This window comes from Poromitra crassiceps (assembly GCF_964638095.1).
Source record: "Poromitra crassiceps genome assembly, chromosome: 10".
Classification (NCBI taxonomy): Eukaryota; Metazoa; Chordata; class Actinopteri; order Beryciformes; family Melamphaidae; genus Poromitra; species Poromitra crassiceps.
In genome coordinates this window covers 26,401,037-26,414,416 of record NC_139631.1, presented here as the reverse complement: position 1 = coordinate 26,414,416, position 13,380 = coordinate 26,401,037, and the positions used below count along the sequence as shown (strand labels likewise).

The 13,380-nt window shown below is 42.2% G+C and overlaps 1 protein-coding gene across 1 annotated transcript in view; it reads left to right on the top strand.

Annotated features, from left to right (window-relative positions):
• The window catches only part of LOC310784346 (uncharacterized protein), a gene marked incomplete at both ends in the record, with an annotated part of 162,652 nt that extends 149,612 nt beyond the window's left edge, over window positions 1–13,040 (top strand). The window contains 2 exons of the mRNA XM_083645362.1: window positions 11,930–12,017; window positions 12,927–13,040. Of these exons, the coding sequence (XP_083501488.1) occupies window positions 11,930–12,017; window positions 12,927–13,040 (202 nt within the window). The remainder of the gene's footprint in view (window positions 1–11,929; window positions 12,018–12,926) is intronic.
• Window positions 13,041–13,380: the final 340 nt, after the last annotated feature.

Here is a 13,380-nt window from a genome sequence, read left to right as displayed (position 1 = left end):
ATCTCATGTTACCTCACATGACATAGAAACATCTGGAGCCTCTGTCAGACCAGGTGCTGATACAGCAAATCAGCCTCCTTGGTAACTGGTTCATGCTTCTGAGTCAGTGCAGACCATTTGGGCCGGAGGGAGTGTTTCTTGTGAAGGCCCAATAACAGGTTTAAGGGGACACAGGGCCCTGCCTATGGCTCAGCCTCTATCAGGCCCCGGTATGTTTCTTCTCACAAATGACCGTTTAACCGTCTTTTCCGCACCCTGACGCCTCGCCTGTTATTACCGCCATTGTCTCTCTTTCTGCTGTATACATGTGTGAGGCTGGGCACTTTAATATGCGCAGAGCTTTTCCTAGGCTTTTCCTACAGGCACACGGGTCTGTGTTTACTCCTCAGTCAGAATGCCTCCTTTCCACAAGTTTGACATGCCTTTTTGTTGCCATGGTAAGCCCTCCCTTAAAATACATATTTCTCTGCTTTTGCCTGGATTTTTTTTTTTTTTTTTTTTTTTTTTTTTTTATCTCAGTGGTTTAGAGCCTGTTGCCCCCAGGGCCAGATTTAAATGTGTGTGGGTCTTCAAGGATTTCTCTGCAGAAAAGCCGTTTGGATTGCAGCCTCACCGCCATACATGTGCGACCGAATTGTGTCATTTCTGGTTTTCGAGCCATCATTGGAACCAAAGGGAAGTCCAAAAGAGAAGCAAAAAACACGAGACAAAGGCTGGTGAAAATGGACCAGATTGGATTATGTCAGACTTGGCATGTGCCGCGTTATGAGGGAAGTCTTCGTTCTGTCTTATCACACTCTGCCTTACAGCTAAATGAATAAAAAAAAAGCCACAGCACAGCTAGGCTCCTTTGGAAAACAACAGCCAGATCGTAACTGTAAATACTGGCTTAGAGTGGTGTGGGCTCCACACATTTTCAGCTTCAAAACAGGAAGTGAGTGGAAGGGAAAAACACACACTGTATGACAACAGCAACTTTGAGGACGTGGAAAATGTTTTAATTGTAGATTGTAGAATTGTGATTTTTATCAACACGTAACATTAAATTATGTTTCCAGTACACATGCTTCTTCTTATTAGCCCACTATGTGCGGATTCATAATCCACGAATGTATGGATAATGATAAAAGTGTTATTGCCCTCATTAGAATCCCCATAACAGGAAATTGCCTCTCACACTATCTTTTCAACTGATTAGACATTTATAGAATAATATTGTAAGCGCCACGTATGAAAGGAATAGATCAAAGGGTGGGTCTCTATGGGAAAGGGGGACCACAGCCCATGAGATGTTTATGCCCAAGGAGGTGTGCTTTGAAACTAAGATGTCAATCTCTGAATTTGTATTTCATTGGAGAGAATTAGAAGAAGTATATAATGTAATTTTTGCAATTTCATAATCATTTATTTTGTTTGGCTTCTTTCTCTCTCATTTCCACATCACTTTTAATTAGTGTAACTCAGCCTTCTTGTCTGCAAGAGCTGAGAGGCTGTATTTTCTTACCATGCAAACAGGTAATCAAGACTGATTAAGCATTGAACATAGCGCTAATTGCATTAGATGTTGGAAGTGCATTGTAAACACCATAACTGCAAACACACAAGGTCTCTGAGAAGAAAATGAAGGTTTACATATCAGAAGAAGTAGCAGCAGCAGCAGCAGCAGCAGAGAGGGGGCTTAGGATCATATTGAGCACAAATCCAAATGCCAAATCCACAATCGGAATCTTTCCATATAGGATTGGATCATGTATGATATGCTTAATTGACCCTTAACCTCTCCGACTCACTGGCAGTAGTTTTTCCAGTGTAGAACATTTTATCGTCATTAAATATGCTAGTTGCTTATTTAAAACTCACATTTTAGTGGAAGTCAAAGCATAATTTATTTTCTACAGCATGGGTCTCCAATTAGTTTCCCCAACGGCCAAATTATGTCAAGCATGCCAGGCCCAGGGCCAAAATGTTTTTTTCTCTCTATTTTAACATACAAGAACAAAAATACAAAAACCACATACATCATCTACAAAATCATACACATACACATATACATACACTCAAACACAAGCACCCCCTTCTCACACACTACTTTTTTTCTTTGTTGTTGTTTGTTTGTTGTAGTAGTAGTAGTAGTTGTCGTCGTCATGGTAGTACGGTAGTAATAATTTAGTAATAACTCAAAGCCTGTGTTGAGGGTCACACAAGAAAAAATGCATTCTTGAAACAAGTCTAAAAGCAACCATTTTACTATTTTACTTTTCATTTCAAACTTCCTCAGTGTTGAACAGTAATTTCTTACACAAGAGATGAACTTTAGCCAGATTTGATCAAGATTATTGAAAAATATTACATGCTGAAATGTTACAACAACATAAATTGAGTTTAATATTATGACGCAACATTTGGACAGTGGGGTGGGGTGGAGTACTAGTGTCTGGCCATGTAGACTTACCGGACCGTGCCAATGCTAAACCAACATGCTAGTTATGTTTGCAGACTGTAGCCATCTGCAAAGCAATCTAAACCGGCACTTCAACATGCTGCCAGTTTTGATGCCAACTACCATACAAAATACTGTAAGATGAACACAAATAAAAAAAAATCAATATAATAAAGTTGAAGTTGCGTGTGTGTTTATCTTTAATGCATGCTCACACCCCAGGTCGGATTGGGCTGAAATTGCATGGCGGTGGGTTATGATCCGGGGAAGGTCATGGGCAGGTTAGTCTCTTAAAAAGGACGCGTTGGCTCCGGCAATTTTCAAATGCTTCCGCCTAACCGTCTGTACCTCATAGAGGAGGAAGTTGGTCAAAACGGAAAGGGATGCCCCGCCTTTACCCGGGACATCCGCTCGTATTTCTCCAATCACCTGCATCGGTTTGTTTACCTGTGTCATGATTAGTCGGTCTGAAGTGTTTTTTTCCCAACTTCCTTTGACCAGGCTCTGTGAGTGTGAAGTACAGACTCTATCTATCTCTATCTATCAGACTCTATCTGCTGTATTATGATAGCATTACCCGAGCACTCTGTTTCTACCAACTTGATCTTCAAATCGATCTAAGAGAGTGCAACAACTGCATCACTGCATGTGTCATAGATCCTTGTTAAGTCTAAGAAGGAATTCACTGATTAAATGTGTGGAATTGATGTTGTTAACATTGATGCCAAAGTTTTAAGTCATGATGAGAAAACAAGACGAGAGCTTTAAGCAGGTGCCATTGTCGGCTAACATGCTAACAAGAGACAGATGTGTTTTTTCCAATCTACTCACCGATTTGAAGATAACAGAAGCCATGTCACTATAGACCATAGACCTTTTCGGAAAGAGCTGCTTTGTTTGCTCACACAGGCCATTATTAGGGGTCCAAGCACGAAGTGCGTGGATCCCTATTGTATCTGTTCCGTTTATTATTATTTTTCTTATTCTCCGCTAAAACAGTATGCACGGCAAAAACTGTAAGGGCTACAGTAGCCAGACTTTGCACATAGGTTGGAAATGTGCCCCACTACTCAGAGACAAAAAATTAGCCATATTGACCAGATGGTGGCGCTATAACAGACCATTTCACGTATTGGACCATAACTGCTGAACCGTGAGGCGTAGAATCAAAATTCCACATCTGCTGGATTCCCTGGATCAATACGCATCTATCCATATAGACCACGCCCATTTAAGTCTGCTAGATTTTCCGCCATCTTGGACTTTCTCCAAAAAAAAAAAAACGAACTCGTCCTAGGCCATCTGCCCGAATGAGCGCAAACTTTTTGTGTGTCATCTCTGGACTTCCCTGATTAAAAATCTTAGAAAGAATTTGGATACGTGAAACCGTCTTGAAATGATAAATGTTTAAACTTTTGTGTATTTACTTTTGTTCTTTTCCTGCCCTAAAAGTGTGTGGATCTCAGAAACCATACACCCCCCATCACCCAAACTTTCCACACAGGTTCACGACATCACCCACTACTCAGAGTAAAAAAATTACACCAATCCACCAGATGGTGGCGCTATAACAGCCAACCACCACTACTACTGCCGCTGCTGCTACTACTACTACTACTATTCTTAGTACTTCTGCTGCTACTATTGCTACCACTCCCACTACTACCAACACTACTACTACTACTATTACTACTACTGCTACTACTACTACTACTAGTACTGCTTGGAAACCGTCAGGTCACCGGATCTACACACACACACACACACACACACACACACACACGCACACGCGCACACACACACACGTACACACACGCACACACATATACACCACACCTGCACCTAATTCTGGACTGATCACCACACACCTGCACTTAAGACGCTAATCAGCCTCTACACTCAGTGTGTGTCCGTTACTGCAGTAGAGGCTGTGTTGGTGTTTCAGTCTGGTGTTTATCCTCCCTTCAGATGCATTATTAAGTAAGTTGTAGTTTTGTTAGCCATTGTTGAATTGCCATTCCAAGCCATCCTGATCTTAAAGGTGAATTGCATATGTTTTTCTCTTTAGCCATGGTTAAAATATATTGTTTATTGTTTGTTTGATTGTTATATTGTTTTTTATTGCTAAACATACTACTTCCTATGACTATTTTGTCTGTTTGCACACGCACACGCACACGCACACGCGCACACACACACGCACACACACACACACACACGCACACGCACACTAAAATGGCCACCACTGGTGTACTTCATCTCCCAGAGTGCTTCACTCACTCACTTGTGGATTGTGCCACGTGGGTGGGGAGATGGGTGGAGCTATGGCTATAAAAGAAGTGCAAAACTTGCCCCAAACCCCAGTCTGCTGCTACAGAGGTGCTGTGAGCCAGTCCAACTCATGCTGACCTTAAAGGTGAATTGCATATGTTTTTTTCTTTAGCATGGTTGAAATATATTGTTTATTGTTGCTTTAATTGATTGTTACATTGTTTGTTTATTGCTAATTTGATGTCATTTGGATTGCTTGTTAACATTGTGTATTTGGGTAAATAATTCTGTTTGTGTTCTTATCCACAGACAACATGCTGATTGCCTCACTGTCACTTTTGATGTTGGGAAAATAAAATCACCCTGCACCTTGTCCTGCTGTGTGCCTGCCATCTTTCCTTGTGGTTTTATCTGGGTCCAGTGCTGAGGGGTCACATTGCCCTCACCTGTTCATAGGTGTGACACGCATTAACCGCTCATCCTGGCTGATATTTTACCACATGTTGAACAGAGTTGCTTTAACTTAAGAACACATAATTTGATAATTGTAAACCCAGTTCACCAATGTTTACACTGCAAAATGTATCACCAATGTATTTTACATGAAACAGAAGTTGGCGGGCTTGTAATCCTGCAGTGTGACTGAGCCAATCAGAGTTGGGCTGTGGTCAGGCTCTGTACCAGGTGCACTGAATCACTGATGAATGGAGATGGTGCAAGACAGTTGGCAGTATAGAGGGAACGTTTTTTAACATCCAATTCAACTTATCTTTGAAACCTGCTGAATGAAACCTCCAAAAGCCAAATCTGTGAGTTTAAAGGGAGGTTTACACAATCTGAAATATATTTTCAATGTTATGTAAAGGGAGGTATGAAGGTAATTTGAAGTGACGGCAATGTGTTGTGATTTGAAATGTATTCCTATCTTGTGTTTTAATTAAAGCCAACTGAGATGTTAGTTTTGGCCTTAAAGGGACACTCCACCGAAAACGGAAACAATGCTTATTTATTTTGCACATCTCGCACATCCGAAAACAGTTTAGCAGGCATTCATTTAGTTTGACACTTATTGAGTTGATTTGTGAAAGGTATAGTTTGGTTTATTTGAAGTGGGGTACTATGCGGTACTTGCATGCAGTCGGTGTACTGGGTAAAGCACTCTGGACGCATCACACACAGAGATAGAACTGTACTCTAACCACAACAGAGCTGTCTGCTGAGTGAAGTTGACCATGAGAAAAAACAAATACATAGAATGCTTCCATACTGCTCACCTGGTGTAATCAAACTCTCCACAAGCCCTGAGATGCCAAGTTGACTTGAAAATGTCATTTACACCCTGATTCTAGCTTAAATGTTCACTGTAGCAAGGTTGTACCTTAGTTGGTGTAATTCAGCCGCTAGCTCCAGTGCACATTGCCACACACACACACACACACACACACACACACACACACACTACTATTACTACTGCTACTACTGCTTGAACCCGGTCAGGTCACCAAATCTCAACCAAACTTTGTGCACTTGTGCACATACCAACTCTGATTAAATGTGCAATTCAGTGTCTATATTATCTGACATACACCCCCCAAGTCACCGGAAGCTTGGACCCCGCATCGCCGCTTGCGGCTATATTTGTTCTTGGTTTAGGACAGACTTACTGGTAATCATTCATTCGCTTTAGATGACAGGCGGCCGCGGGACAGCGCGTCCGGATTAACTGGCCACTTGGCGGGATGACAAGCGGCTAGCTGAGTGGTGGTGTCTAGCCTAGGACCGCTATGGGGGGCGTAGTCAGGTCAAGTGTACAGTGTGGGATGAGGTCAAAATAAAGTAGGGCAGCATGCAGTTGATTTAACATGTGGCCCACTTTATTTCACATGTTCTGATATGACCTGTGCATTCACTGAAGTGCCAATGGGCCGTCGTGGGCCAGTGGCTGTTCACCTATCGGGGAATGCTGTTTTTACGGTGTACCACCACCGTATGTCTGTGTTGCATTGACTTAACATGCCCTCTTCACTCTGCCCTGTCTGAACGCTTCCTGTGTCACTGTGAAGCCTTTTGAGAGTGCCGTGACATGTCCTGAAGTCCTTGTTTAGCACCTCTCTCTGGGTCCATGCAGGGTGCGAACTGATATCTAGTGTCAGCTAGCGTCAGGGAGAAGACGGCTAGAGAGAGATAGCTGCTGGGGTCTACATAAACGCAGAGGCCATGAGGATTAGCCCTGAGGAAGAGAGGGGCAGCCGGGGGAGAGAGAAATGGAAAATGGGAAGAACTGGAGAAAGAGACAGAAGAGAGAGAGAGAGAGAAGGGAGAGATAGAGAGAGGTAGAGAGGGAGAGCGAGGAGTGGGTTTAATGGGGGGTTGTCAATTTTCTCCAATTTAGCTCAGGAGGAAGCGATTTTCTTGGAATTAGATGGTCAGATCAATGCAGCTTCCCAGCTATTTATTAGTCCGTAGTGACATCAGCTGTTGCGTTCATCTCCAGGAGGAACTAGCAAAAACTGTATTTTCACAGAGCCAAACGTTATCATCACTTGTCAGTTAATTATACATTTAAAGTGGGGGCGAGAGTTCAGCAGTGAAACACTTTGATTGAGCCCTTTGAACTGGGCCAGGAAAGAAATCAGGACTCCTAATCCCGCCTCCTACAGTACACATGTGATCATCGTAGCCCGAGGATACAGTCAGACCTCTGTGTCCATCATCTCCAGGTCAGCTAACTGCAGCACCATTACTAATGCAACCCCCATGATGTGAACTTCAGAACCCTGAACTAAAATAAATAGATAAACACGTCAAAGGTTTGGTACAGAAGAGAGAGGGAGAGAAAGAAGGCGTGAATGAGTCATCCCTGTGAGCTTCATCTGGACCTATAGCACTCTTCCAGCTGGTCTTGATAGCCTGAGGTGATATGAGCTATGTGATACAAGATCTTTTTGATCATACAATAAGTCATGCCCCACTCATTAGTACGGGTCATGCTCTGTCTCTGGGCTTCAAATAGTTCACACTTTTTTTTTTTCATCATTTCACTAGAAGAGACTAGTATAACGAGCAGGCAGAAAAGCGACATGCTCCATGCCTATCGGACAATGAAATGGAGAAATGGAAAAATAAATAATTGCAAAGTATCTGGCCTAACTTCTTGGGTGCACATTGTGGATCTAAAAAGTGTGAGGGGATCTTCCTCTTGAGTATAACAAGTCAACATCTGGAACATACCACATTGTGTAGAGATCTATTTTAGTGTTCCCCCAAACCCATAAACACTCCAGATCAAGGGCCAAACACACCTCTGTTTCTATCCTGGAGAAATCTATTGCCGCAATGTATCAACTTTGATTGGTTAACACTTACGCTCTCAAAATGGAGCACTTCATAATTTAGGTGCTGTTCTAAATGCAGTGGGCCAAGCCACATCTAAATGTTTAAAAGTCAAGTGAAGGAAGGAGGCGGTTAGACCTGAAGTTATGTCCTCCAAGGGAACTTTACAAAGATCCTCTCACAGATTTATAGCCACTTACCTAGGAGCCTGAGTCGATATTCATAAACATGGCTTCAAACAAAGCCCCCCATCCACTATCCCTGCTTGTAAATAAATACAGATATGCCTCTTTTATAGACAGCAGCAATCTAAAATATTACCACCAGCATAATTTTACCACACACATTAATATTTTACGGCACATTGTATTTTACCGCATTGAATCTTAAACTTTCATGGCTGGCCCCAAGGATTTTATTCCTTAGGAGTCTGTATCATTATCAGCCAGGATGTATAGCAGGTACAGGGAGACGATTGCCTTCCACTCTTCTACGTCTCATAGGTGATATTTTCACAAAATCAATAGAGTCAACACTGCCTGCCACGCTCTTATTTTCGCTCCCTTGTCTGGCTTCTGGAATTGAAGGACTTTGTGATTGACTTTTGTATTAAGGGTTTTTATCCCGAGATCTACTTGAGACATGAGCTTTGGTATAAACAGCGAACCTGTTGGCTCCATTCTTCCCTAGTGAGGTAAAGCCTGTTAAGCCATAAATGGCAGTATATCTCTCACTACTTACTATTCCATTTGTTTTCATACTTGTTAGCTACCAGTTTATGAAACTCACAATCCATAGAACCATTACTAATGCGCTTGTGTTTGCCATGGTAACGACCTATTAAATCTACTTTGAAGCATTTAGTTTTTGTTCTAAACAAGTAAAACCCAACCTGTACAGTATCTGCCTCATTATGATGGAAATAAACTCTAACATCTGCATGTGTGTATTTGTGTCTATTTGCATGTGTGTGTATTTGTGCCTATTTGCATGTGTGTATTTGTGTCTATTTGTGGATGAGTGTGCATGTGTATCTGCCTGTGCGTTGATTTACATGTACGTGTTTTTACTGTCAAAACAAGTCTAATGAGCGAGCATAATAATTATCAGCCATTCTGCTCTCACTTTTGCTAATTGAGGCTTTATATTAGAGTTAATACCACCGCTTATGTACACTGTTTTACAGTTACCAACATGTTTGGCCAGAAATGGTGCTGTCAATAATTTAAGTATTTAATTTGTACTTGTCAATGTTTTAGTATCTCCCTATCAACCATACTTATGAGCTTTGACATCCCTCCCCAGATGGGGGTCCTCGGTCGGTTTCTGTTTTATGTATTTTGGTCATATTTGCTGCAAAACAACAATGTAATAGTATCAAAGTCAAGCAGGACAAATACTTGTCTCACATCTGACGTGGTTTGTGTTAGTAATACATTTGAGAATGGGAATGCTGATCTAGAATACGATTTTTCCTTCTGGTAATGAGTCGGTAAGATCGTAAGATCGATTTCTTTAGTGATACCTCCTAGATCAGCACTCTGTCTGAAGCCCTTTTTGCGAATACAGGTGCTTGATTTTGTTATTATAGCATCTGTAGAATTAATCATGAAAATAACAGCATTTCTGTCTTTTTACTGGACATGATGCATAGGCTCACCATATAGAAAGAGAATAAATCCTTCTCTCTTTTGACATTCTCTCTGTGCATCGCTCTCTCCCCTCTCGCTCACACTTTTTTCTAAGTTGTCTGTCTTTTCTCTGTGGCTCTTCCTCCTTCCGTGTATTTGAAGCTCTGTGTGAAATGCCTGTCTTATCCAGGTGAGTATGAGCTGATCCCCGGCCCCTTTGCTCTTGTCAGGAATCTCCCAGGCTATGGGGGCTCTCCTGGGGCCCTGTTTCACACACCAAATTGATGTCTGGGACTGGAAATGACACTTTCAGCAGGATTTGCCATTCTAAACCTCCTGGAACCTATGTGATCTCACCCATTCTCTCTCTCAGAGGGATTGGCTTGAAATGCACGTAGCTTCAAACACCAATGAGCATGGTGTGCTTGAATGAGAAGGTGATACATTTCCTATCAGGACAAAAGAAAAGAGATTCTAAAATGCTGGCAATGTAAAACAGTCTCTTTTGCTCTGAACAAAGCCCCATCAGTCCCATGAATACTGTACGTAGCTATTGCCTGGGGGAAATTCACGGGGTGGGGGCTTTAAAGTGAGTGAAAAAAAACAAAAAAATCAATAACCACATGAATTTTCATGTTTAGGTGCTTGTCCACCGTTTGCTTCATCTTGTTAAAACAACTTAGAAGACATAGAGGGAATATGGCTGCAAGCCATCAGAGCTGTTTACTCACCCAGTCCATCCTCTACATTTTGGTTCAAACAATTTGTAAGTTACAGTTTCAGTAAATTATGCTTAGACAGGAGTTTCTTTTTCCAGTGAATATGAACTGCATTTTCCATTCAGAAAAATGGTAACCATAACAGGGGGGAATAGTCAGTGGAGTTTGAATCATGCCATTGCCATCGTGGAAATTTACCACAAAGTCAAGCTTTGAGATTGTCATAAGACTTCACTTCAGCAACACCACCCAAATATCTGTCTGTACAGAAGTGCACACATGCATACAGTGTGTGTGTGTGTGTGTGTGTGTGTGTGTGTGTGTGTGCATATATAAAAAGAATACAAAATAAATATATATATATATGTGTGTGTGTGTGTGTGTGTGTGTGTGTGTGTGTGTGTGTGTGTGTGTGTGTGTGTGCGTGCGTGTGTGTTTGTGTGTGTTATTAATACAGACATAGATATATCATAATTAATGTTATATGTTATATAGTTATTTAACCTACAGTAATAAGCGTTTGACCTTTCAGATCTCTGCATCTGCTCCAAAACACTCCATTTAAGGAAGTCACACTGTGCTCGCCTTGCTTGGCTTGAGGACTAGTGATGATATAATTTGAAGGGAAGAAGGAGAAGGTGTGACCAAGGATCCCTCCTTTGACTTATTTGTGTCTCCAAGTCCCTTCGGGGGCTGCACATTGCTCCTAGGGGGCTCTACAGGCTGGCATAATGATGGATAAGGGCACGGGTGTGAAAGGAGCACCTTCAGGCTCCTCATTCAACCCTCCCATTCTGTGTGCACGCTCTTGAGCTGCGAAGGCTCTCTTTCTTTGCCCTGCTAGCATGGAGCCCTGTTATAGGCTCTAATTGATAGGGAGGTGTTGGGGTCTTTCTGCATGGGCTGAAGGGATGAGAGAGAGAGGGAGAGAGGATTGGGTCTAGGGCCCGTCCATAATGAGTCATTAATTTCCTAGCGGTTTTGTGGCGGTGGGCTCATTATTGGCCTGCAGAGGAGCAGGAACAAAGCATGTAGGTAGGAGGTGAGCTTAAATAGTCGGGGCTCAACACTCCCCCAACAAAAGGAGGACGAGAACATTGAATGGCACTTGGAACAGATGCAGTAAAAAGTGGCAGATGCAAATTGCAGGGGAGCAAGTCTTCCTTCAAGCACTTTTCTCCTTTTACTTTGTCAGACTGCAGCCTGAGAGTCTAATTAGTTAGCGAGGTGTTTCACTTCTGATAGGGCTGTGTCTCGTGTTATTGTCACAAAGAGGATTCAGAGAAATGGGAGGAAAAGCATATGTTCCACAGTCCCCAGTGGAACGTGCTCGCTGCAACAGTTTTAATGGATTTGCTTATTTATTTTCCCCTATAGAAATTGTAGGATGTAGAATATTTTACTACTTTGAAATGATGTTGTACTATATATAGTTTTAAAAGTGATAAATCAGTATGAAGTTTAAACTGGTAGGTATATATATATATATATTTATTTATGATTTATTTATGCATATTCATTCCCTCTCCCCACAGGATGAATGACTATGGTCAAATTGGCAGTGGTTGTAATGAAAACGCCGTTGTTCCTCGCTTCGTGGAGTGTGTGGGCCAGGTGTCAAAGGTCACTTGTGGGGCAAATCACAGTCTGGCACTGACAGGTACAGTAATGCACTGTATATTGTATATCATTTATTAGACACTTGATAATTGTTGTGGTCATGATCAATAACGGCAACAGTATTAAAATATCTGCTGCTGTATAAATATTGCATATTTTATAATGTAGTCATCTTTAATTGTCCATATATACACACGTGACCTAGTTTTTTTTCTTGAATATGATTCCACATACAAACATAGATCCCTATCCTTGACCCTACACCCTGTTATGCTTTATAGCGATATGATTTTTCTTTTCTTTTCTTAAAATGCACCATCACAAATCAGCTGGGCCCCATGCTTTAGAAATAGACTTCATTAGTCATGAGCAGTCACTGTGTGCTTCAAAGTTCACCTCTTTTACTCAATTTTATGCCAGTATCAGAGCCCTGGAGCCCTCGATCGGCACATCACCTGAGAGAGGGGGGGAGAGAGAGAGAGATAGAGATAGAGAGAGGAAGAGAAAGAGTGAGGAAGAGAGAGCGGGGGAGAGAATATGGCCCTGGCTCCTGATCCATAACAGTCATTGGCTGTTACATACATTTCAGGATTCATTCAGGCTATGAAGATAATCGAGGTAGTCGACAGTTTCCCCTCCAGCCCAATGGATTTATGATAGCACTGTCAAGAAAATGAGGCGAAATGACACAGTAGCTGACTTTAGCTGCAAATAATGTGATAGGCCGTACAGTGGTGCAGCAGCAGCTGCTGTCATTGCAGGTAATAGGCTATAAAGAAGGCTGATAGCAATACCTGTCATTTCTTAATGGCTGACTTCACTGAAGAGCTTTTGTGGCCTTTAACATGAAGATAATAGAAGATACAACAAATTTTACAGCTTTTGCGTTGCATCCATAATTTATCTCGGGAGGCCCCCATGCAGCCGCACAACAAGGACAACATGCTCCTAGACGTGTGCTGGGTAGAGACGCAAGATGAGCTGCAGGACAACATGCTCCTAGAGGTGTGCTGGGTAGAGATGTAAGATGAGCTGCAGGACAACATGCTCCTAGAGGTGTGCTGGGTAGAGATGTAAGATGAGCTGCAGGACAACATGCTCCTAGAGGTGTGCTGGGTAGAGATGTAAGATGAGCTGCAGGACAACATGCTCCTAGAGGTGTGCTGGGTAGAGACGTAAGATGAGCTGCAGGACAACATGCTCCTAGAGGTGTGCTGGGTAGAGATGTAAGATGAGCTGCAGGACAACATGCTCCTAGAGGTGTGCTGGGTAGAGACGTAAGATGAGCTGCAGGACAACATGCTCCTAGAGGTGTGCTGGGTAGAGACGTATGATGAGCTGCAGGACAACATGCTCCTAGAGGTGT